This window comes from Arvicola amphibius, chromosome 1, assembly GCF_903992535.2.
Source record: "Arvicola amphibius chromosome 1, mArvAmp1.2, whole genome shotgun sequence".
In the NCBI taxonomy this organism is placed as follows: Eukaryota; Metazoa; Chordata; class Mammalia; order Rodentia; family Cricetidae; genus Arvicola; species Arvicola amphibius.
In genome coordinates this window covers 66980817-67006762 of record NC_052047.1, presented here as the reverse complement: position 1 = coordinate 67006762, position 25946 = coordinate 66980817, and the positions used below count along the sequence as shown (strand labels likewise).

Genomic DNA, 25946 nt, shown 5'->3' with positions numbered 1-25946 from the left:
CCAGGACTGTTAACACAGAGAAGCCCTGTCTCAAAAAACACAAAAAACAAATTATCCTTCTTTTGGTACAAGATAGAGTTGAAATACATAGCTAATCAACATTTCACTTACTAAAAACAACAGAAAAGGCAAGAAAAACACTTCTGTGGCCCCACCTCTACCTCCCTTGGCTTGAAGCTTCTGCCATCTGCAGGTACCCAAGTGTGACTCAGACTTCCTGCCTTTGGGCCTGATTCATACATGAGTCATGCTTCTCAGGAATAATGTCTCTGTGGGTTTCCCTTTGGCTCTGCAGGATTTTGTTTTAAGCACAGTTGTAAGACCTGGTGGCTGTGTTGTTCACTTCTCTCTGTTGTCCGGCAGTGTCATGGCAGTCAGGGGTCTTGGCAGATCACCTTTTTACCCTTCTGCCTTTTTACTTTTTGGTACAGTAGACTGAAGCTAGAACTTTGTGTGTACCAAGCACATATCTACCTGAATTACTTATTGGTAATCTATTTAGACAATAAGCAGGATTGCACTGTAGCTCGGTTGTCAGAGTGGTGGGTCCAGGGTCCCAGCCCTAGCTCTGCATGAAAAGCTGGGCTTGGCAGTAGTAGACGGCCAACAGTTAGAGAGAAAAGGAACCCAACTGCATCTTTGGAGGTTCCTTGTCTTACCAGTGTCGTGTCAGGACTTTTAAAAGTAATGTTAATTTATTATATATGATAAATGTTTCCATATAAATATTTCTATATAAATATCTAAAAAACATAAATATTTTCTCTTTTTACCCTATAGGTCTTTGTATATATTATTACTCCAGTTTAGTGTTTTCATGAGACTCCTGAGTATGTGAATGAGTGGTCTCTGTTTCTGTTTCTGTTTCTTACGCGCTTTCCCTCTGGTTGTTTCGTCCTATTTTGATGTGTTAGTTTTTGTTTTATCTTGTTATATTATTCCTTAGAAGCATTTTGTTTGTTTTTTTGTTTTTGTTCTTTTTCTTTTTTGGTTTTTGGTTTTTCAGGACAGGGTTTTTCTGTGTACTGTGACCATCCTGGAACTCTCTCTGTAGACCAGGCTGGCCTCAGGCTCACAGAGATTCGCCTGCCTCTGCCTCCTGAGTGTTGGGATTAGAGGCGTGCGCCACCACTGCCTGGAACATGTGTGTCTTCTAATGAGAGACAAAAAAGATACAGATCCAGATGGGAAGGAGGGGAAACCATAATCAAGGTATATTGTATGGGGGGGTCTGTTTTGGGGCGAGGGGCAGGGTTTCTCTTTGTCTCTGTGACCAGGCTGGCCCTGATCTCAGAGATCTACCTGCTTTTTCCCCAAGTGCTAAGATTGAAGACATGCACTACCATGCCCGACATTTCTTTTTTTCTTTCCTTTTCTTTCCTTTCCTTTTCTTTTCTTTCCTTTTCTTTTCTTTTCTTCTCTTCTTTATTTCTCTCTCTCTCTCTCTTTCTTTCTTTCGCGGGTTGGTTTTTCAAGACAGGATTTTCTGTGTATCTCTGACTGTCCTGGAACTCATTTTGTAGACCAGGCTGACCTCCAACTCACAAAGATCCGTCTGCCTCTGCCTCTCTGAGTGCTGGAACTAAAGGTGTGTGCCGCTACCACCTGGCCTGACTTTTCTCTTTCATTTTTCTTTTCTTTCTTTCTTTTTTATTATTGGGGGGTGATGGGAGTTTGAGATAGGGTTTATCTGTAGCTTGGAGCCTGACCTGTAACTCATTCTGTAGACCAGCCTGGACTTGAACTCACAGAGATCCACCTGCTTCTGCCTCCCAATGCTGGGATCAAAGGCATGCGGCACCACTGCCTACCCCCGGGTTTTATTTTCAATAAAAAAGAAAAAAAAATTCCAAGCAGAAGAAAAAACAAAAGACAGAAGAAGGAAAGACTGGGCTTGGGGGATAGAGTTGGCTCAGCAGTTAGGAGCACTTGTTGCTTTCACAGAGGACTAGGGCACCCATAAGGTAGCTCATAGCCATTTGTAACTCTAGTTCCAGGGGATCTCATGCCCTCTTCTGACTTATGTGGGCACCAGGCACAAATGTGCACAGCACAGACATACATGTAGGCAGAACATTTATAAACTTGAATAAGTAAACAAGCAAACAAAAACTGGTCTTGGTGGTACAGATCTATAATTTTGGCACTGGGATAGAGGAAGAAGGGTCACAAATTGGAGATCATCGTCTGCTACGTACCAAGTCTGAGACCAGCATAGGATATGTGAGACCGTGTCCTGAAATAACAGATGAACAAAAACCAGCTTTGGGGCCTTTCGCTCCTCCAGTCACCGTTCCCTAATGATACGGGCGTGGGATCTCTTCATGCCCTCACTTGCCTTCTGTAGGTGGTGTTTAAGGTGCCAGTTCAAATATTTTGTTCACTTATTTATTGGGTTGTTAATTTTCTCCCTTTTGAGTTTTGAGAGAACTCTCCTTATTCCAGATTATGTGATTTTTTCAGCATTTTTCCCCAGGTCATTGCTTTTGTTTTCATTTTGTTTTTTCAAAGATTTCACAAGGAATTTATAAATATTTGTTATCCTTAAATTAGATTCAAATGGCGCAGATATATACAGAGTAAAAGGTACAAGATCTGGGGCTGGAGAGATGTCTCAGCAGTTAGGAGCATGTGATGCTGCTCCTGCAGAGGACCCACAGGGCAGCTCACGATCTGGTGTCCTCTGCTGGCCTCCATGTGCACCAGGCACACATAGATATAAGTAGACACTCATACACATAAAATAAATACGCCTCTAAAAACGACAACAAAGTTCTGCTTCTCACCTACCTCCTCCCTTAGCTTTGTACTCGGAGACAGTTAATCTTTGGAGGCTCTTTTCAATCCTTCCTATAGTATGATTTTCTAATAAATATGTATGTTTTCTAAGTGATGTTTAATTAGTTATGTGTGTTTTCCAATTAACTCTGTCATTTCATATTCAAGTTTCATTTTGAATCTTTTTCAGACTAATTATATCTAGGTAGATTCTTTTGTTATTTTGTTAAACATAGTAAACTTTGATGTTTTATGCTATATTCTTTTTCTTTCCTTTCAAGACAGGGTTTGTCTGTGTAACAGCTCTGGCTGTCTTGGAACTCGCTTTGTAGACAAGACTGGCTCTTTGATCCCGAGTGCTGGGATCAAAGGCATACTCCACCAATTCCTGACTTTACGTTATATGCTTTTTCTTTTTAAATTTTTTTTTTAATTTTATGTGCATTGGTGTTTTGCCTACATGTATGTCTGAATAAGGATGCCGGATCATGGAATTACAGACAGTTGTGAACTGCCATGTGGGTGCTGGGAATTGAATACAAATCCTCTGGAAGAACAGTCAGTGCTCTTAACCACTGAGCTATCTCTCTAACCCTTATATTATATTCTTAAAAGCTATGATTTGGAAAGAGTTCTAGAAGGTAAGGTTAAACAATAACTGTACAAAATGTAATTAGGTTATTTTATGTTTGCTAAAAATTAGTTGAAATGACTTTAAGATGTGTTAATTTTTTTAAAATAAGTAGCAATTTTCTTTACAAAAATATTTTATCAGACAAAGAGTGGTATTGAAAACTTTGAAGTTCTGGTTCATTCCCAAATTTTATGTTATTCATATTTTTCTTTAGTTGATTTATTGGGCTGTTTGAAATACCCAGTTCAGAACTGGCACTTGGTTTGTGGGTTGGTTTTTTTTTTTGTTTGTTTGTTTTGTTGTTGTTGTTGTTGGTTTTTGGTTTTTCAAGACAGGGTTTCTCTGTAGCTTTGGAGCCTGTCCTGGAACTAGCTCTTGTAGACCAGGCTGGCCTTGAACTCACAGAGATCCGCCTGCCTCTGCCTCCCGAGTGCTGGGATTAAAGGCGTGTGCCACCACCGCCCGTCCTGGTTTGTGTTTTATTTTTAGCTTTACTTTTGAGCTTTTTCAACCACAACTGTCAGCACTTTTTTGTATAGTAACTTTTGATTCAGACAAGCCACCTTTTCTTTCTCTAGGTCTGAATCCTAGGACCCAGAATAAGGATTCTCCAGAGGATGGTGTTTCTACCTCTCCAGACCCAAGTAAGAGGAGACAGCTGACTAGTAGGGAGCAGGGAGAGGCTGTATGGGACGGTGAGGGCGTGAGGACGCCCTGCGGGGAGAGAACAGTCTAGAAATGCACTGGTGTTGTGGTATAGACAGGCGGTGGAAGGGGCTCTGAGTCTCCGATGAAGAATGTATGAGAAGTATGGCCGGATGGCCTGCTCCAGAATGTGTGATTCAGGACGCGTGCGAAAGACCCTCGTGCCAGGCAGAAACCTCTGGGGGTGGGGGACAGAAATAGGGGCTGTTACTAGAGCCCTTCAGACACCCATAGTGAGACTATTTGGCTAGTTAGCATTTGTTCTGGTTACATTTCATTTGTCTATTTAAACAGCTAACCTTAGAGAGCATCTGTACCAACACAGTAGCAGGGGAGCAGTCCTGCCACTGCACATACTTCATTATGTGGCTGTGGTGTGTAACTGATGACTGGCTTAATCCTCTTACTAGTTTTCATGTCCCTATTCTTTTTAAAATTTATTTATTTATTTTAATTCTATGTGCATTGGTGTGAGGGTGTCAGATCCCCTGGAACTGGAGTTACAGACAGTTGTAAGCTGCTACGTGGGTCCCAGGAATTGAACCTATATCCTGGAAGAGGACTGCTGAGTCATCTCTCCAGCCCCTCTATTACTCTTTTGTTTTGTTTTGTTTGTTTGCTTGTTTGTTTTTCGAGACAGGGTTACTCTGTGTAATAGTCCTGACTGTCCTAAAACTCTCTTTGTAGACCAGGCTGGCCTTTAATTCAAAATAAGATTCCCCTGCCTCTGCCTCCCAAGTGCTGGGTTGAAAGGCATGCACCACCACTGCCCGGCCCCTCTATTACTCTTAAAAATTAAAAAAAATATATGTGTTTGTGTAATGACACACATATGCCATAGCACATGTGCACGGGTGCCAGAGGACAACCAGAGGGAGTTGGCTCTGTCCTGCTGGGCAGATCCAGGGATCAAACTCAAGTTATCAGGTTTGGTGGCAAGTGCTTTTACCTATTAAGCCATCATGCCAACCCAAAAAAAATTGTTTTTTTTTTTTTGTTTGTTTGTTTTATTAAGCTGAGTATGGTAACACATGGCTTTAATCCCAACACTTGGGAAGCCTGGTATAAGTAGAAGTTCCAGGCCAGCCAGAGCTACATAGTGAGACACTGTCTCCAAACAAACAAACTAACCAAAAGTATCTGAAGTTATTTTTAATCATATCATCAAACATATGATTATATCTGAGGTTTTAGCAATCATTTTTTATTAGTGACTATTTGGATAGCTTCCATATTTTTCTTGGGGAAGAGTATTTTGATTTATTTATTTTTTATTTTTTTTAAAACAGGGTTTCTCTGTGTAGCCCAGCTAACTGTGAACTTGTAGCAGTTTTCCTGTCTCTGCTTCCCCAGTGCTGGGACTACAGACATATGCTATCATATCCAGCAGAAATCACTGATATGAGAGTCAGAAAGGTAGTGAGGTCTAGCATGATGATCTAAGACAACATAAAGAGGTAGCTGGCTTCCATTTCTGACTTTCTCATCGTGGGTCCCCATATTTAGCGCATAAGACTTTTTCACCCGTGTGAGGATGTTGTGAGGCTGAAAAAGCCACAGGAGATACATTGTGTTGTAAATTTGTTACTGCTCATACACATGCATTTACCATATATAGTGCATAAGTATCCCATCAGTACTCAAAGGCAAAGCATGGAGTCTTTTGTTGTTGTTTCCTCTTACAGAGATTTTAAAAAGATAGTCTTTACCTTAAAGGTCTTACAGATTAACTTTTACTTTGGGAGATAGCTATTTAAATGGAATACCTGAGGGGGGATAAGACTATAAGAAAAGGTAGTTTAAAGGCCAGTGTACAGTGCACATTGTAATCCCAGTCTTCTGGAAGCTAAAGGAGAAAGACTACAAATTCAAGGCTAACCTGGGATTCATAGCAAGGCTATGAGAGAAGAAGGGCTTAGAGAGACGTAGAGAGAGGCAGAGAGAGCGGTTATTGTGGTGCTGGCTCTGGCAAGAGCTCAGCAACTGCATCACCTGGTGGATGGCATCGTGATTAGAAACAGTGAATCAGAGAGATCACATGCAGAAAAATGGAGGCCAGAGCGCAGGCTGGGGCAAGAACTGCCAAGAACTGCCTCAAGTTCCAGAGCAATCCGACCTTCCTAAGGACACACCTCCAAGGACCTTTCTCTAGGCTCCATAGTTCTCATATTTCCACACTGGGGACCAAGCCCCATGTGCCTGAGTCTAGTGAAACAAACAGCAGCCAGACCATAGTGCTGCCTTGGCATTTTAAGTTAGTGGGAAGGGGCAAACACCCAAGTGGACAGAGCAATATCTGTAGTCATTTCTGGTTTTCACAGTAGAGTGAACCATTGGCATCTTGTGATAGAGTCCGGTGTCACTCCTCAGCATCTCTCAGTGCCCAGCACAGCCCTCTATAACATCTTGTCTAGTCCAAAATGTCAGGACTTAGATACTGGTATTGAAAGTCTGGTTTACGCAAGAAGCAGGTATCAAACTCATGTCTCCAAAATCCCAGCCTTGTAACTTCCCAGACATCCTCCTTTGGTTTTCCCTTCTATTCTTGAATCTGTTACTTGTGATTCTGAAAGTGTTCCTGTTTCTGCTGCTATATGCTATTTTGCTCCCAATTAGGCTGAGCTTTCTTCCTTTCTTACCCAGACACTCTGCAGTCCTCAAAAGGAGAAGCTCTGGCCTGAGCCTCTCTTCTGCTCTCGGAATATTAATTTGCTTTGATATGTAACGTTGCCTGCCCTGCAGTAACCTCACTGGCATTTCAGCTGTAGCTCATGATCAGCAGAAAATGAAAAATAGCAGCTGTGAATCCCATTTGCATGATGGGATTGGATAAGCATGTGTTGCATTATTTAACAAACTCTGTTTCTCTCTCTTTCTCTCTCCCCCATCCCCTTCCTTCTGCTCCTTCTCTATCCTGGCAATTTCTATCACCTTTACCATAAACTCCTCCCCCTCCATATCCCAAACCTGCCATGGTGACCACATATACCTTTTCCCCGTTATGCGAGGCAGTTCTGACACTGTCTGCTCCCCCTGTAGTGCCAGGCTTCTGTTGCACAGTTGGAGTGGACTGGAAGTCTCTTACTACTCCTGCATGCCTTCCCCTCACCACTGACTACTTCCCGGACCGGCAGGGCCTGCAGAATGACTACACAGAGGGCTGCTATGATCTCCTCCCAGAAGCAGACATGGACAGGTCAGTGCCCAAGAGAAATGCAGTTAGTTTTGTTTGTGAGGGTTATGGGTATTTTGGAGCACATGTATAGAAGAGTATTGAACTTTTAAACCTTTCATGTCCTCCTTAAGTATTTGGGAAATCTGATGATGCAAGAGCTGTTACTTTCAGGTTTTGTTGACACTAACAGTTTGTCTCCATTGATAACATATTTGCTAGTGCAATGATTTTGGCACACTGCACCTGATTTCTAAGGTATTCTTTTTTTCTGCCTTGTTGAACTGATCATCTCTTCTAAAGCTGGCGTACAAATTATGGATTTTATGAGCTCTTGTAGAATGATAATCTGGGATGAAACAAAAGAGAAGAGACACAGTGACCGTTAGGTGTCACTGCCCAAGGTCAAGCATATGCACATGCTCAGTCATTTCTTTTCCAGGAGAGATGAGGAGGGTGTTCAAATGACAGCCCAGCAAGTGTTTGAAGAGTTCATTTGCCAGCGTCTCATGCAGGGCTACCAAATCATAGTACAGCCAAAGGCTCAGAAACCTAGCACCACGGTCCCACCCCCGCTGAGCAGTAGCCCACTCTATAGCAGAGGTAAGTGATTCTTCTTAAAGTGATGTGTCTTCTTTTCTAATAAGTCTGTGAGAGTAGGTTTTCTTTTGTTATGTTATTGTCTTAGAGTCACTGTTGCTGTGATGACACACCATGACCAAAGCAGCTGGGGAGGAAAGGGTTTGTTTGTCTAACACTTCCACAGCACTCTTCATCACTGAAGGAAGCCAGGACAGGAACTCACACAGGGCAGGATCCTGGAGGCAGGAGCTGATGCAGAGGCCATGGAGGGTGCTGCTTACTTTAGAATCCAGGACCACCAACCCAAAGGTAGCACACCCACAATGGGCTGGGCCCTCCCACATCAGGAGATGTTTAATAGGCTTGCTTACGGAGGCATTTCCTCACTGGAGGCGCTTCCTCTCTGACAACTGAAGCTTTTGTTAGGGTGACATAAAACCCAGCTGGCACAGGTACAGATTTATCTTCAACCCTTTTGAGCTTAGTGGCAGAGTGCTTATCTAGCCCTCTGGTCCATCACTAACACCCAAACACAGAGAAACAGCCATGGTAAGGAAAACCATGTAAGCCAGGCTCGGTGGCCCAAACCTATGATCCAGTACTTAGTAGCTTGAGGTAGGAGGGTTATAATGAGTTTGAGGCCAGTCTGGGCTACATGGTGAGTTCTAGGTCAGCCTTAGCTACAAAGTAATACCCTCTTTAATAAACAAACAAACAAACAAAAACAACCCTACGCTAGGACCTGGAGCGATGACTCAGTGGTTAAGGGCACCAGTTGTTCTTGAAGAGAACACTGGTCTGGTTCCTAGCACTCAGCTGGTGGCTCCCTCCCAGTGGTACACATACTGTTAATCCCACGGAGCCAGAGTAAAGACCAGTCCCCAAATTTTTTGGTCAAATTAAGCCAACTTTATTTTCTGTCAGATGGGGCTATCTCCCCTAAAGCAAAGTTTAAAAAAAAATAGCATCACAGGAGGAGGTAGGGTTTATATAGTCCAAAAAATGGCAAGACTAGTGGGGTTTCAAGGGTTGGGGGATTTCTGGTTACAAAGGAACCAAATAGGTTGAATATTTCAAAAGTATTTGATAGAACATCTTAATCAGGGTATATTCAAAGTGTGATTCAACCCCATCGTGTAGGAGCATGTCAAATTCCAGAAACAGGTTAAAGTGCTTGGGTCACCTTGAATTTTGCAGGAATGAACTTATTCTTACCTTATAACAAAATCACCTCCATCATTAAGATGGAGTCAGTCTGGTCCATCAGTACATTCAAGCAAAAACTCATACAAATAAACATAAAATATTCTTTTAAAACCTTCTTTTTTTTGTTATTGTTTTTTGTTTTGTTTTGTTTTTCAAGACAGGGCTTCTCTGTGTATCTCTGACCATCCTGGAACTCATTGTGTAGACCAGGCTGACTTCAAACTCAGAGATCCGCCTGCCTCTGCCTCCCAGGTGCTGGGATTAAAGGCCTGTGCCACCACTGCCTAGCCACATTTACATTTTTTTACATGTGTCTATTTGTCTTTTTTCTTTTTTGTCACTGGGGATCAAACCCAGGACCTTTACCACTGAACTACATCTCATTTGTACATTTGTTCTTGTTCCCTTAGTCTCTGTTCATCTTTCTCCCTAATCACTGAAGTTTAGTGACCTAATTCAAGAATGAGTCACCTATTGGTGGCAGAGACTAATAAGTGACACTAATTGGGGAAGAGCCAAGTTGTAGAGAACTCTTCTAGAATGAGTGTGGCGGAGGGAGTTAAGTGTGGGTGCCTGGAATTGGAAAGCAGTAATTATTTCCTGAAGCAGCCAGTGAGCTTCTTGCTAATGAAGCCTCCACTTCCCTATTTGTCTGCTGCAAAACTTCAGATCACTGTTGGTTCTAGTAAAGCTTCTCTGGCAAGAGAATTTAAAGAAGTGTGGATCTATTGTGTGGGCTTATTTGTCAGCCAGTCCAGGCCGAATAGGTGAAGCCGTGGGTCTCTTCTTAGAAAGCTCCGTGTGAGGTTTGTTACTTGTTGCCTTCTGTTCTTATTGTACATCCTACTTTTTGTTTTTGCTTTTTGGGAGAGGTTCTTGAACTCAAGCGTTCTTCCTGGATTAAAGATATGTACTGTCACACCTGCTTAGTATCTCCACAGTGGAACTGCAGTGCTTGGGCATATAAAAACATTAAATAAATATATTTGCTTATTCATTTGTTCATTCAACATTTTTGACACTCCTAGTCTAAAGAAGGAATTTATAGCTCAATTGAGAGAAAACAGCTTTTGTCAAACTATGAAAAATGGATCTGCTGTGATACAGAGTGGGAAGGAAAAATTAATTAAAGGCCCACGACACCTCTTTAATTTGGAGTTTGATCTGGTCTGGAGGGTCAGGTATGGCTTCCTTGGGGTGGTGATGTTTGACCTTAGATCTAAAATAAGTAGCAGTCATTAGGAACAAAAAAGGAGGCCAAGTTGAAGGGAAGAGCATGCAAGCAGAGGAACTAGTGTGTGCAAAAGCCTTTAGCAGGAGACACTGTGATAATTTTTGCAGACCAAAAAGAAAGCTAGTGTTACAGAGCACAGAATGAGCTGGGGGTATGGCCAGAGACGTTAGGTCTCATGAGGCTGCAGGAAGAGTTTACTTCTTTAACCTGGGGAGCATTGATGAATTTACCTTTCGATGGCATTGGCCACATCTAGCCTGCATAGTCTGCTCTTAATGGATGGTGAATGTCCATTGTGAGTCTGTAATTCTAGTGTCGAGTGCTAGTCCTGATGAATTCGTGAACCTTATTCTTTCTGACTAATTGTCAGAGGGACGTGCTGAATTCCCTGGTATCCTCTTACTATTGTTATTGGTAAAGTTGCTTTCATAGCCAAGCTCATGCTGCTCCCTTGTTTCAGATTTATTGATTATAAAGGTAAGATAGGACTTGTTCCAGCAGACTCTTGGAGTCTACTGTCCACTGGGAGAGGTACACATTAACTTAACCACAGATTCATGTTTGAGTACTGGGGTACACCTAGTTTGGAATGATGTCTTGGGTAATGGAGCTGGATGCTCATGAACCTTGTCCCCTGACACTCTTCCTGACAACCAGCAGGGCTCTTATAGTGAAATGAAGGAGCACCTCACTGGGCATGCTCCTCACTTTTTGCAGAAAGCGAGACCTGGAGAAACTTGCTGCTAGAGATCATGCCCTGGCAGGTAAAGAGGTTGGGGTTGAATGCAGGGTCCCAAGTTGAAGCCTCTTTGTATATGCTGTAGGCCTGCCCTGGGAGATGAGCCCATTCACAGTGAAGAGCCTCTCAGACTACTGTCCTTTCTTCTCCTGAGCACCTCCAGGCCACCTGCTACCATGTGACCATCTCCCTGAGTGGAACAAAAGAGCAGCAGCTTTGTTTCTAGGTCATGAGGATCTTGCTTAGGCTTTGTTGTTTTTTTTATGGCACAATTTTTCTCTTTAGAGAATCTTCCCAATTCTCATTATTCCCCCCCTTTACTGTGTTTAATTCAGCTAAATTAAGTTTTTGAACACTATTCTGGGCATGACCCTTTTATCAGGAGCTAATTGAAAACATAAATAGTATTTAGCTCTGGCCTCTTGGAATTTTACTTTAAATTTTAATTTAATTTGGTCTTGAGGCAAGGATTCACTATGTTTCCCAGTCTGGCATCAAACTTAAAGACTCAATGAATCTGCCTATCTTAGTGTCTTTTTGTGGCTGGAGCCATAGTTAATCACTGCTGTACCTGAGTCCTTGGAACTTTTTATAAGAGTTTATATTTGGAGAGATGCATACCTAAAGGGTACATATAAGATGTTCATATGACTAATGGTATCTGACAGCTTTTCCAAGGAAGTAACCTTTGGTGATGGTATTAAGTAATCTATAAATGGGCTGGAGAGGTGACTCAGCTGATAAGGGCACTTATTGCCATACCTGATGACCTAAGTTTGACCCCCTAGAATCCACATGGAGAGGCCTGATTCTGCAAACTGTCGTCCGACTCCCACACATATGTGCTATAATATGTGTACTTGTGCTTGTGCGCATATACATACACACAAAGTAAATAAATGCAAACATTTTATTTTTTTAATCTGTAAGATTTCAGTTAGTGGCTCTGGAAGAGAAGGCAGAAGCAGTATCACAAGCAGATACGTAGGGCAGAAACTGCATAAAACATGTCAGTACTCCTTTCAGACCGAGGCTGTGTTGGCTTCCAGCCGGCACGAGGACTTAGAAGGACTCGGGTAGGCCGGAGCTTCATTGTAATCCCACACGTATTCCCTGACCTGTTAACATTTACTCCAGAGGATTGAGCTTCAGGGTTGGAGTGCAGCATCTAGATGCTGCCAGTCCCTACTCTCTCATTTGCTGCTAGTTGGTTTAAAAATCTGACTGGTTTTTTTTGTTTTTTTTTTTTTTTTTGGTTTTTTTTGTTTTTGTTTTTGTTTTTTGAGACAGGGTTTCTCTGCAGCTTTTAGAGCCTGTCCTGGAGCTAGCTCTTGTAGACCAGGCTGGTCTCGAACTCACAGAGATCTGCCTACCTCTGCCTCCCGAGTGCTGGGATTAAAGGCGTGCGCCACCACCGCCCAGCTTCCGTTTTTATTTTTATTTTTTTTTAAATATTTATTTATTTATTATGTATACAATATTCTGTCTGTGCGTGTGCCTGCAGGCCAGAAGAGGGCACCAGACCCCATTACAGATGGTTGTGAGCCACCATGTGGTTGCTGGGAATTGAACTCAGGACCTTTGGAAGAGCAGGCAGCGCTCTTAACCATTGAGCCATCTCTCCAGCTCCCCGTTTTTATTTTTTAACCAAGAATAATACTTCTGTGAACAGCCTTCTCAAAACATTGTTTCTTTTTTTTTTTTTTTTTTTATCTGTATCTCTGTTGATAAAAAGCAAGACTGTGGTAAAAATGAGCCTTTACCAGATAAATGCAATCATTATTTTTTCTACTAGGCCTTGTGTCCAGAAACCGCCCTGAGGAGGAGGGCCAATATTGGCTGAGCATGGGCAGAACTTTCCATAAGGTGACACTCAAGGACAAGATGATCACAGTAACCCGATACCTTCCCAAGTGAGTCCTTGGATGTTTACAGACTTCGGCGGCCATCTTGAATTTTGTCATACACTAAATTTTGTGTAAATACATGTATAAGAAGTTGAATGATTCCTTTTGGCTTGCTTTAAAACAGCTTTAGGTTTACAGCTCACTACTTCCAAAAAGGAGTTGATTCAGCTTATAAAGCTTAGCGTGATTCACATCAAGCATATTAAAAATCAGAGGATAAATGTAGAAAAGAATGAAAAGTTTAAGAAGATTTGAGAAATTTCCATTATAGTTTCCTAGGTTGAACTAATTACTGTAGTTGGGAAGTGAACCAGGATAGTGCCAAATACGTGGAGACAGAGAGAGGGTGGTGGTGGTACAGGCTGCTTTTAAATACCAGGTGTCTCCCTTGTTTTTCAGGTACCCCTACGAGTCTGCCCAGATCCATTACACCTATAGCCTCTGCCCCTCCCACTCCGACTCAGAGTTTGTCTCCTGCTGGGTGGAGTTCTGCCACGAGCGGCTGGAGGAGTACAAGTGGAATTACTTAGATCAGTATATTTGTTCTGCTGGCTCTGAAGATTTCAGGTTAGAGAGGCCCTAACTCCCCATCCTTCTTCCTTGGATAGATGCCTCATCTTTTACCACATCTGTGCTTTTGTCTGGTGTCTGTTTGTTTTCTCTAAAATTGTAAGAACAGAGCACACCTGCACGGATTAAAACTCTGGCTAGAGGTTATGTAGCTGTGTGAATGCACTCAGTGCCACTGACATACACTTAAAATGGGCTAAAGTGATACATTTATCATGTGTAGAACCCAGACACAGTGCTCCTTTTGGTGCAAGGGCCAGCTCTGAGCACAAACTCAGTGGAGGAACCTAGACTCATACTTAGGATCACAGAGGGTGCATAGTTCACATTGTACCTGAGGCCACCAGCTAATATGGAGCACATCTATGATTCAGTATTGTTTTATTTAAGTTAATAAGTAGTAGTTACCTTTCTTTGTGTGTGTTCACATGTGTGATTATATACAGGTCTATATGGTTTTTAGCAAATGCAAGGCTTCATGTTAACATGTGCTTTCAGCATGTTGTGATTCCCTTGCTGCTTAGTAGCCTCGTGGCTGTGGTGTCTCGTTTATAATGTTTTAGCTTTCCTGTCTGCTTTGTAATTGATGGTGGACAACTGCTTCACTGGGTTCACAGAAGTATTGTCATGATGCTGGGATTAAAGCAGAAGCCACCTTGTTGTCTTCAGTTTTGTGTTGTGTCTTAAGCAAAGCCATCTGGGGCAGCAGAACAGGATGTCTTGTCTTGCATGAGCTTCAGAGAGAGCTCTCGGGAAGGCTTTTTTTTTTTTTTTTTTTTTTTTTTTGGTTTTTCGAGACAGGGTTTCCCTGCAGTTTGTAGAGACTGTCCTGGAACTAGCTCTTGTAGACCAGGCTGGTCTCGAACTCACAGAGATCCGCCTGCCTCTGCCTCTCGAGTGCTGGGATTAAAGGCGTGCGCCACCGCCGCCCGGCTTCCGGGAAGGCTTTTATTGCCTACTTTTTCTCACCACCACTCTGATTTCCTCTGTAGTTTAATTGAGTCTCTGAAGTTCTGGAGAACCCGATTCCTACTTCTCCCAGCCTGTGTCACTGCCACTAAACGCATCACAGAAGGGGAGGTGCACTGTGACATCTATGGGGACAGACCCCGTGCAGATGAAGATGAGTGGCAGCTTCTAGATGGCTTCATCCGCTTTGTGGAAGGCTTAAACCGCATCCGCAGGCGCCATCGCTCAGACCGCATGATTCGGGTAAGGCATCGGTTTTCAGCCTGGGGTCAGGACCACCGGAAAACACACATATGTCCAGTGCTCTTTGAAACTGAGATACTGCTCCCTATACAATTATAGTTATGAGGTAGCAATGAAAATAATTTTATGGTTGGGGGTCACCACAACCCAAGGCACTGTATTAAAGGGTTGCAGCATTAGGAAGATTGAGAACCACTGGGATGAGGGCTCTTACAGCTCCAGGGGACTGTACCTAGCCTGGAATGCAGGCTGTACCTCCTGCTCTCTCAGGGGCCTGTCTTCAGCCAGATGATTTATCCCATGACTACCCAGCATGTCTGAAATTTCAATCGGTGTGTTCTTGTCTATTATAGGATGAAGGAGAGGGGATTGGCGCCAGCAGTGGCTGAACTTTGCCTTATGGCTTGAGCTGCCCCTTCTAGCTGAGGACATAGCACCTATTGTGCACCCTCCAAGTGGGACCAGTTGGACACAGCTGTTGTGTTTTGTGGCACTGAATTGCTAAGTAAAAGCTCTTAAGAGGTTGACAGCAGCAGGCCTTCCTTTTAGAGTTTCCAAATCTTTCATTTTGGCCATACACTGCCACTCGATAGAGAAACTGAGGCATATGAAAGTTATAGGATATATCTAAGGCTATCCAGGCAATAAAGAGCACACATGTGATTCGGCATTGTTTTGCTTAAATTAACATATAATTGACTCTCTCTCTCTCTCTCTCTAAATCTGTGTGTGTGCTTGTACACAGGTATATATAAGAATACAGGGAATTATGTTACCAACCACTACAATCAAAAGGTTCCTTAGAGGTAGACCTTCTGCCTAACATTTGAGAAACTCTGAGTTTGATCCCCAAAACTAAAAGGAAAAACACAGAAGCAGCATGCTACCCTTGGCAGTCCCGTTCTTCCCATCTCTATGTTCTAGCAACTGCTAGTCTTCTCCAGGTGTTCTAAAATGCTATCATATGATACAAAACCACTTGAGGCTTGCTTATTCCACATAGCATTATGTCTTAGGATTCATTCATGATATTGTATTAGTAGTTCATTATTTTTAATCTCCTGATAGTGTTCCTTCTTCAGCCCTGTTTTTAACCTTAGGCTCCTTTTCTCACACCAGCTACCTTCTGTGTACAAGATCACTTGTGATTAGAACATTTAGAATGCTTATGTGGAAAGAGCCAACTTCAGTTTGAATTCCAGCTCCAGGGGAGTTGGAGTTACTTAGTTAACCAACCTCTCTGCGTCTTAGTTTCTTCCATCATTTGGTAAACACAGAGAACTTGTGTTCCTCTGCTGGGTTAATTGGGTTCCCGGGCCCAAAGATGCAAGAGTGTGAGCGCCATCTCAGGGTCTACCTGGGCTAATGAGCTGTCTCCTCTCCTATGCTTTAGAAAGGGACTGCCATGAAAGGCTTGCAGATGACTGGGCCCATTTCTGCACACTCCCTCGAGTCAACTGGCCCCCCAGTTGGGAAGAAAGGAACCTCAGCTCTGTCTGCCCTGTTGGAGATGGAGGCTAGTCAGAAGTAAGTGCCTGGTTAAAGAGACTTCTCCCCATCCTGTAGGCTATAAGGGGTTTCAGTGCCTTAATATAATTTCTGTATGTAATTAAGAAGATATTTCAGGGCTGGAGAGACATCTCACCATTAAGAACAGCGCCCAGCTGTCTGTAATTGCAGTTCCAAGGCTTCCAGCTCCCTCTTGTGGTCTCTGTGGATACTATGCACACACGGAGTACAGACTTACATGTAGGCAAATTGGCATATACATTTAATAAAACTAAATCTTTTTTTTAAGAAGACATCTACATGACAAGAAGGTGAAGCTCACACCTGGCCACTGTCACATAACAAAATAGGCCTGCAATTAGAAACGTGCAGTCTGTCTCCGCAGTGGTGGCGCATACCTTTAATCCCAGCACCCCGGAGGCAGAGGCCAGCCTGGCATGCAGAGGTAGTTCTAGGACAACCAAAGCTACACAGAGAAACCCTGTCTCAAAAAATGGGGAAAAAAGAAGGGGGCTGGAGAGATGGCTCAGTGGTTAAGAGCATTGCCTACTCTTCCAAAGGTCCTGAGTTCAATTCCCGGCAACCACATGGTGGCTCACAACCATCTGTAAAGAGGTCTGGTGCCCACTTCTGGCCTTCAGACATGCACACAGACAGAATATAGTATACATAACAAATAAAAATGGGGAAAAAAGAAAAAAAGAAAGTAAAGTTGAGTGGGGAAGAAAGCATGAGGTGTGGGGCAAATGCCTTTGGAGACAGTGTGGAGAGCTGGAAGCCAGGACGCCCTCACATGGTCTCCTAGTGGGAGGAATTGCTTGGTAGTCATTGATTTGGTTTTGTTATAATGGAAAGTTTTAAACAGATGACAAGCTGTGGACTGACCAGTGTAGTAAGACCCTCTCTACAGTTAATCTGGTTCTCAGTGATCGTCAGTTCTTGGCTACTTGTGTTTGATTTATAGTCCATAGGTGTAGTAGGAGGAGTGGGCTGTGTTCCCGGCACCCCCTGGCTAGCTTAACCCCCGAAATAATCACACAGAAATCTGTATTAATTAGATTACTACCTGGCCCATTAGTTCTAGCCTCTTCTTGGCTAACTCACACATATTAGTTTAACCCATTATTAAACATATTAGTTTAACTCCATTAATGTGTATCGCCACTTGACTGTGGCTTACTAGCATGAGTCTAACCAGTGTCAGTCTTCGAGAGGAGAGCCATGGCGTTTGTCTGTCTCTGCTTTCTTCCTCCCACAATTCTGTTCTGTCTTCCCCGCCTACCTGAGTTCGCCCTATCAACTAGGCCAAGGCAGTCTCTTTATTTAATCAATGAAAATAACACCTAGACAGACCTTCCTACACCACATAGGTGTTATCTTTTATTTTTTTCTCAAAACCCAGACATTTTACTCTTTTTATCTGTAATATTTCATCATGTGTCTCTGAAAAATTAGTCTTTTTTTTTAAAAAAAAAAAAAATACCAAACAAGACTGCAAGATGGCTCAGTGTATGAAAGTATTTTCTACCAAGACTGACAGTCTGAGTGTGAGCCCCAGCACCCACTTTGTGGAAGAAGAGAATTGAGCATGGAGATTGTCCTCTGCCTTCTACACTTGAACTGTGGTGGCATGTGTGCTCCCCATGAAAAGGGTAACTTTAAAACAATTTAATCATAATGTTGTTATTTATCATAAAAATTACAGTTCCTTAATATCATGAAATATATTTTTAGTGTCTTTGGTGAAAATGTGTGCCTTAGTTAGGGCTACTATTGCTGTGATGAAATACCATGATCGAAAGCAACATGGGGAGATTTATTTGGTTTATGCTTCCACATTACTGTTTATTATTAAAGGGAGTCCAGACAGAAACTCAAGCAGATCAAGAGCTGATGCACAGGCCATGGAAGGGTGTTGCTTACTGGCTTGCTCATCATGGTTTACTTAGCCTGCTTTCTTATAGAACCCGGGACCACCAGCCCAGGGATGGTACCACTCATAATGTGTTGGGCCCTCCCCCATCAATCATTAATTAAGAAAATGCCCTACAGACATGCCTACAGCCCCGTTTTATGGAGGCATTTTCTCAATTGCTGTTCCTTCTTCTCGGGGGTCTCTAGTCTGTTATCGACATCAAACTTCTAGCACAGTGTGTTTTCCCATGCCTAGAATGGCTTGGTAGGTGAGTACCAGGAGCTAGAGTTTGGGTGGAAAGGAAGGACTGTAGACAGACTCCTGAGAGGGCTCGGTTCTTATAGGGAAGGCCTCAGGATTCTGCCAGCAGGTTCTTCCTGACTGCAGAAAAGAACAAGGAACATATGTTTCTGGGAGTGGTGTGAAGATGGAGGTAAAAAGATCTTATTTTAATTTGTCAGTGAGTCACTGTTTAGTATGCACCAGTGAGCCTCTTTCTGCTCAGACTGGGAAAAGAAAGCCATCTTGTGCTTGTAGCTTTCCTCAGTATGAATGATGAGGCTCTCCGTTAGCCCTGTGAGGAGAGCCAGGTCAGGGACCTGAGGTCTTTCTGTGCCCCAGGTGACTGCTCCTGGCTGGTGTGCTAGTTCTGAAGAGACCGAAGGTAGATTGTAAGAGGTTATAGGAGCTAGACGTTAATATAGTATTTATTTACACAGTGCTTTTTGTTTGTTTTGTTTTGTTTGTTTTTCAAGACAGGTTGCTTTGTGTAGTCTTAGCTCTCCTGGAACTCACTCTGTAGACCAGCCTGGCCTCGAACCCACAGAGATCTGCCTGCCTCTGCCTCCCAAGTGCTGGGATTAAAGGCGTGTGCCACCACTGCTCAGCTTGTTTGCTTTATTTTTTTTCTATTATACTAAACAGATTCAGTTGTATTTGTTGTGGAAACCAAGGTTACAGCAACTTGAGAAAGGAAGTTTTTGTAGTCTTGTTATCTTACTGTAACCATTTCCTCCAGTCCCCTGCTGGTCTTTATCTATAGGCACATACCCTTTATCAGGCTCTTGTGGAGTTAGCTCTGTGTTGACTAACAACAGAGTGTTAGCCTGGGCACAGATGTTGACCTGCAGGCTTGTCTGCTTTTATTAGATGAGGGTAATCCAGTGTATCCAAATTGGAGTAAAAGCAGACAGACAGATGTTCTCATGTCCCATGCAGGATGGCTCCATGCTAAAAAGCAGGCTAACAGTGTGATAGTGCTCCATCCTACAGATATATTGAAAGATGTTTGCCTACTTGTGTCTTTCTTTAGTGTAAGCTGACTTGCTCCTGCCCTCCCTTTAAGGCCTACCAGTCAGCTTTTGTGTGGGATTGGCTGCTCCCTCCTTCCTTAGAATGCAGTGTGCCCTGTTTATGTTCTCACATCCAGATGTGTTTGCTGTAGAAGGCTCTGAGCTATTAGACAGGAGCAGTCTCACCCAGATACGCATGCCTGTGCCTGGTGTGGGGGCTAGCAGCTGGAAGGCAGTTCAGTGAATGTGGATGGCTATGGCATAAGAGGGAACACACTGTGTGTGCATGTACAGCTGCTGCAGCCATAAAGACATGCCAGAGAAAGTCATAGTGTTGTTTGTGGTTGTAACTCGGAAGAACACTGAATGTAGAATGTGTTACAGTGTGATAAGAGAAAGACAGTTTGATATTGGTGGACAAAGAAGAAAAGCAAGTGTGCTTTTTGCTTTTCCTCTATAATTATACCCCAGAATAACCAAGCAGTTGGATATTTTTTCTTTCTAAAATATTCTCACTAATAAAGAACAAGGAATGATAGACTATTACTCTGTGTGGTCACTGAAGCATTAAAGGAGCTAGGAGTGATCAGCATTGGCAGCCTGTCACGGACCCCAGATAGTAGTACACAGCACCACAGAAGAAGAATCTGTGTTCCCAGTTCAACCTAAATCCGACTAAACTTTTAGGTGTAGCTTATAGTTCTCAGGAAGTACAGGGCACAGAGAAGAAAACATTGAATAATAAAGGAATGAACTCAGCACATCTAGATTATGTACATTTATGGGATAGACAAGCTACAAGGATAAGGAGAAAGAAGAGGAGCTTAGACCTTAAAAGAGACTTAAGAGATTATTTACAGCAAAACAGAGGCCTTCATAGAATCTTATTTTGGACACACTAATATTTTTGAAACAGTTGGAGAAATCTTAGATTGTGGTTATGTTTTTTAAAAGTTATTTTCAGCCAGGCAGTAATGGCACACGCCTTTAATCCCAACACTTGAGAGGCAGAGGCAGGCAGATCTCTTGAGTTCTAGGCCAGCCTGGTCTACAGAGTGAGTTCCAGGATAGCCAGGGCTACATAGAGAAACCTTGTCTCAAAAAAAAAGAGTTATTTTCTTTCAGAGACACTGCTGTTACAGATAAAATGATGCATGAGCTTTGTTCCAAGGTAAGTGGTGTGAGTAGACAGGGAGATAGAACAGAACTGTCTCTGAGTATGGATATTTACTGGCTAAATATGCAGGGTCTCTGCATTTACTATAAATTAACCTCTTTGTTCTCTTTGTTTTTGTTTATCTTTTGCTTGCTTATATTTGATTGTCTCACAGTCAGGTAACAAAAGCGGTGAGAGCATTGGGTTTGATCTCTGCAGCGCACGCGCACACAGAGTCAGAATATGAGAAACATAATAGATTAGGTTGCCAGGGAAACAGACCAAGATAGAATTTCATATGTAAACTGTTTATTAAGGAGTGTTCTTGGGCTCAACACCTGTGGGAGGGAGTACTATCACATGCCCAGTGACAGCCTCGGGGGCCCTGCAGGAGCACTAGAGCTGGGTGGGGCAGTTTTCAGAGGTAATCTGGGTTTTGACAGCACACAGACCATTCACTGACTTAGACCAACCTGCTCTGCTGTTGGAGCTGCCCCACCCCCTTAAATAATGCTCCCAGCTGCTGAAGAAAATAGGCCAAAACTGAGGATTTGGCTCTGAAGTGTCTAGTAGCAGCAGTGGAATTGGTCCTCCTTGTCTGTGGGTGATGTATTTGTGGATTCATCTCCCACTGATCTAAAATTGAGCCTGTGGCTGGCAAGATGGCTCTGTGGGTAAGGGCTTTTGCTGCCAAGCCTGATATCCTGTGTTCCCCAGAACCAGCATGATAGAAGAGAACCAACTCTTGTGAGTTGTCTTCTAACTTTGATTTCCATGGGTGTTGTGGCAAGAGTCACACCCCACCCCAATAAATAAATGTAATTTTTTTCTTTTAAATAAAGTCTGTACTAAATGTGTAGACTTTTTTCTTATCCCCTAAACTGTGCTGTGTGATAAATATTTATATTGGATATCATATATAGTATAAAGAGGGTTTAAAGCTGGGGTTTTTTATCTTTCATATACTTTAAAGCACCTTTATATTACTTAGGATACACTGCATTCCATTCGTCTTAGTTGGGGAAAAATTGGAAAATGAACACAAAGCTGTGCATTAAATATACATCAGAACTGAGATAGGATGATATATTCTAAGGAAATCTTTCTTGTCTTACCTAATGACTTGGGAAGGAAGGAATATAATTATGTCACAAAAACTGACATTGATCCCTTTAAAGTATATAGAACTAATACATATCCCCCTAGTTAGTTGATACTGCATGCTACTACAATACTGATTTTCAGAATATGTTTTGTTGGACAGTCTGTTCCCTAGACTGTCCTGAAATTCCTAGGCTCAAATGATTATCTTGGTCAGCCTTTCAAAGAGCTGGGGCTGTAAGCACATGCCAACCCACAATGATATATTTTTTTTAATGTGTATGGGTATTTTGCCTACATGTCTGTGTACCTCATACATGCCTGGTGTTCAAGGAGGTAAGGAGAGGGCTTTGTATCCCTTGGAACTGAAGTTAAGTCACCATGTGAGTGCTAGGTATCAAATCCACACACGTCTTCTGGAAGAACATTCGGTGTTCTTAATCAATGAGCCATTCTTCCAGCTGATTGTCTTTCTTCTTTTTTCTCTTCCTTTTTTGGTTTTTCGAGATAGGGTTTCCCTATGTAGCTTTGGAGCCTGTCCTGGAACTCACTCACTCTGTAGCATGGCCTTGGACCCACAGAGACCCACCTGAGTGCTGGGATTAAAGTTAGACGTCACCACCGCCTGGCAACATTCCCAACCAGTGATTTTCTTTTTAAACTAAACTTTTAGTATTCAAAACAATGGTTTAAAAAAAAATCATGAGTTTTTGACAGCTGAGAAGCCTGCATCGGACTGAACTAGGCCCTCTGAATGTGGGTGACAGTTGTATGGCTTGGTCTGTTTGTGGGACCCCTGGCAGTGGAACCAGGATTTATCCCTGGTGCATGAACTGGGTTTTTGGAGCCCATTCCCGATGGTGGGATATCTTGCTCAGCCTTGATGTAGTGGGGAGAGACTTAGTCCTGCTTCATCTCGATATGCCAGGCTTAGTTGACTCCACGTGAGAGGCCTTACCCTCTCTGAGGAGTGGATGGGGGGCCAGGTGGGAAGAGGTGGGGAGGAGCAGGAGGAGGGGAAAGAGGGGAAGCTATGGTTGGTTGTAAAATGAATTTTTGAAAAACGAGAGAGAAACATGGGTTTTATTATGAAAGAGTAATACATCCCTTGCCTATCTCTCCACTCCCTGCCCTTCCCTCCTCCTCCTCCCCTTCCTCTGGTCCTCTATCTTTCTTCATTGTGCTCTTTCTGCTTCTGTGCCATGTACATATAGATGTGTGTGTGTGTGTGTGTGTGTGTGTGTGTGTGTGTGTGTGTGTGCGCGCGTGTGTGTATTTTAAATCTAGATTCTGTGTATGAGTGGAAACATGATATTTTGTCTTTCTTGGACTGCTTTTTTTTTTTTTTTTTTTTTTTTTTTTTTTTTTTTTTTTTTGTTCTTTTTGAGACAAGTTCTCTAATATGCAGCTCTAGCTGTCCTGGAACTCTCTGTGTAGACCAGGCTGTCCTCAAACTCACAGAGTGCCACCTGGAATTAAAGATGCGTGACACTACACCCTGCTTCTGCGACTGCTTTTTATTTTTACCATGTTTGTGTGGGATGGCACAGTGTGTGGGGAGGTCAGAGGACAACTTACACAAGTTAGTTCTTTTCTTCCACCGTGTGCATTCAGTGATCAAACTCAGGCTGGTAGGTTTGGTGGCAAGCACCCTTACCCAATGAGCCATCTCACCAGCCCTAGGGTGTTTTTGATTGGGCTGTTTTCTGATATACTGTGGGGGACAACGGCTGTTTAGGACAGTTAATGGTATTAAGGGTGCCATGTAGGACCTGAGGGAAAAGCAAGGCAGAAGCGTATTTGGAAACAGCTGTGCTGTCTTCATGTAGACTAACTGGTCCTTCCCTAGAGATCTTCCAGCAAGCTGCAGTCATGTGTTTTCTTTCCTTCAGGTGCCTAGGAGAGCAGCAGGCAGCTGTGCATGGAAAAGGTTCCACTCAGGCAGCTGAGAGCAGCAGTGTTGCTATGACTCCCACCTATGTGGACAGCCCACGAAAGGTAAAAGTGGCTCACCAGTCGGGGACTGTTGCTGTGTAGTCCCAGGAGCCCAAATGAAAGCATGATATATCGCCACGAATGCAGAATCAATTGTGCTGAAACTGTAGAGAAATTCTACCACAAACCGTCTTAAGGTTCTCTTATCCCTCGTCGAGGAATCTTCCTGTTGATGGTAGTAATACGTGGATTTCTGCTCAGGTGCAGCCTGGGAACAGCCACACAGAGCGCTATTGCTCCAGGCCTGAGATCTCACTCGAGCTGTGGAATTTGCCATCTAGTTTCCCTTCAGGGTCACCATCACTCTACCAGAGGGGAATTGGAAATTCCTGAAGCAACGCCCACACAAGCCTGTTCGTTTTTGATGATGGAATTCCTACTTTTTTTTTCTTTAAGACTCCTGAGAAATATTGGGAAAGAAAAAAATGCAAGCAAAACTTTGAGGCTTTAGGCTTCTCTACAGCATAACTAGTGTGACAAAATGAGGCAAAAAAAAAAAAAAAAACAAAAACAAAAAAAAAAAAAAAAACAGGTTAGGCTTTTGTGTCTCCTGGGAAGTTCAGGCTCATCATTTTGTGTGGTGGGAAGAGCTGACTCTGTCCTCTTATCTAATTTTTACTACTGGGAGATGAAAGAGAGCACTTATTTTTCATAGTTTGGGCCATATTTTATATCTAACTTTGTATTTATTAATTTTACTCATATTATAAAGGTTTCCCATGTCATGTTTTAAAAGTTATATTCAGGTTTGTAGCAGGATTAATAAAAACCCAGAGACAGAAATTGGGGTTCAGCCTGAAGGTTAGAAAAGCAAAACAGCCAGGCACTGACTCTTACCTCTACCTCAGTCCAAAATGGTGATCCTGCCTCCAGGAATCTCAGAATGAGACTATGTCTGAGAGCTGTCTCTTCTCGTTTTATAGTCCTCTGTAGTGCTGGGATTAAAGGTGTGTGTTACCACTGCCTGGTCTGAAAGGCTCATCACTGTGTCTATTTTCTCTGATCTCCAGGCAAGATTTATTTATTAATATACAAATGAAATATTACTACATGGGATTTTTGTGGGTTTTTTTTCTGTTTTAAGTTTTAGGAATTCAACCAAGGCCTTTAACATGGTAGGCAGGTAGGTACTCTAGAACAACTGAAGTAACCTCTCAGTCCCTAAAACATATTTAAAGTAGCTGTGGGCTGGGAATCTGGCTCAGAGGTAGAGTGTTTAGTTTACATACTCAAGGCCTTGGGTTTGATTCCAATACTACATTCACACAGAAAGCTTATTTAAAATGTAAATTGTTTCTCATTTTCAAGATAAATTTTAGCTGAGTGTTACAGGACACACCTTTAATCCCAGCACTGAGGAGACAGAGACAGGCAGATCTCTGTGTGTTAGAGACCAGCCTGCTCTACAGAGCGAGTTTCAGGACAGCCAGGGTGGCATAAAGACAACTGTCTCGGGAGGAGAGTTTCTTACCAATAATACAGAATTTAATCTATGTCATGAAGTTGTAAATGATGCTCATGGATTTCCTTGTGGCAGTTATTTGACTACAGGAATGATTAATTACCTTGGTATAAATTACTAGGATTATAATCTAGGGATTAAAATATGAGAAAAGTATCAACCAAAGCTGTAGGCAGCTTGGAGACTGAACCAGAGATCAACAACCCTGTGTGTGGAGTTCAGGCTTCATGGGAAAAATAAGGGTCCTTCCTAAGTACTTCTATAACTATTTAAAATAAAAAGCCATTTTTTGCACATAGCCTGGGCAGATCAGGGGAGTGGCCAGACTACTTTATAAGCTGTAGTTTGCTGACTCCTGCCCAAGGGGAGAGCTGTAGGTCCCAAAGGGAGTCTGTGTACAAAATAGAAGTTCTGTTGGCCAACAACAGCAACAACTTGGTCTCGGTTCTGTGGCATAGCTCTCTCAGTACCATGAGTGCCTCCGCAGTCACGTTCTGGGATGGGCCAACACCTCCCAGCCCTTTTCTGACCTCTCTACACTGTCATTTCTCAGCATTAGGGATGGTGCCAAAGGCAAGAAGGACAAGCAGGAAAATTATAGGAAGTTGAAATACACTAGAGACCACACACTAGATTGCTGTTGGGATGCACCCTGTACTACTCTGACTTCTGAAAGCTATGGTGCTGGCTGTGAGCTCCAGGTTTAGGGAGCGGGAAGCAAAAATGCTATGAGATGGGCTGGAGAGATGGCTCAGTGGTTAAGAGCATTGCCTGCTC

At 42.8% G+C, this 25946-nt stretch overlaps 1 protein-coding gene across 6 annotated transcripts in view; it reads left to right on the top strand.

Moving 5' to 3' along the window:
* Depdc5 (DEP domain containing 5, GATOR1 subcomplex subunit) overlaps window positions 1–25946 on the top strand; it is a 115056-nt gene that overhangs the window by 58990 nt on the left and 30120 nt on the right. For 4 of the 6 annotated variants that reach the window (XM_038325299.1, XM_038325291.1, XM_038325309.1 and 1 more), the window contains exons 25-32: window positions 3991–4056; window positions 7130–7313; window positions 7732–7892; window positions 12846–12963; window positions 13357–13524; window positions 14520–14739; window positions 16133–16266; window positions 23605–23710. In XM_038325299.1, coding sequence (XP_038181227.1) covers window positions 3991–4056; window positions 7130–7313; window positions 7732–7892; window positions 12846–12963; window positions 13357–13524; window positions 14520–14739; window positions 16133–16266; window positions 23605–23710 — 1157 coding nt within the window. The remainder of the gene's footprint in view (window positions 1–3990; window positions 4057–7129; window positions 7314–7731; window positions 7893–12845; window positions 12964–13356; window positions 13525–14519; window positions 14740–16132; window positions 16267–23604; window positions 23711–25946) is intronic. The other 2 variants (XM_038325323.1, XM_038325317.1) reach the window with 1 other exon arrangement.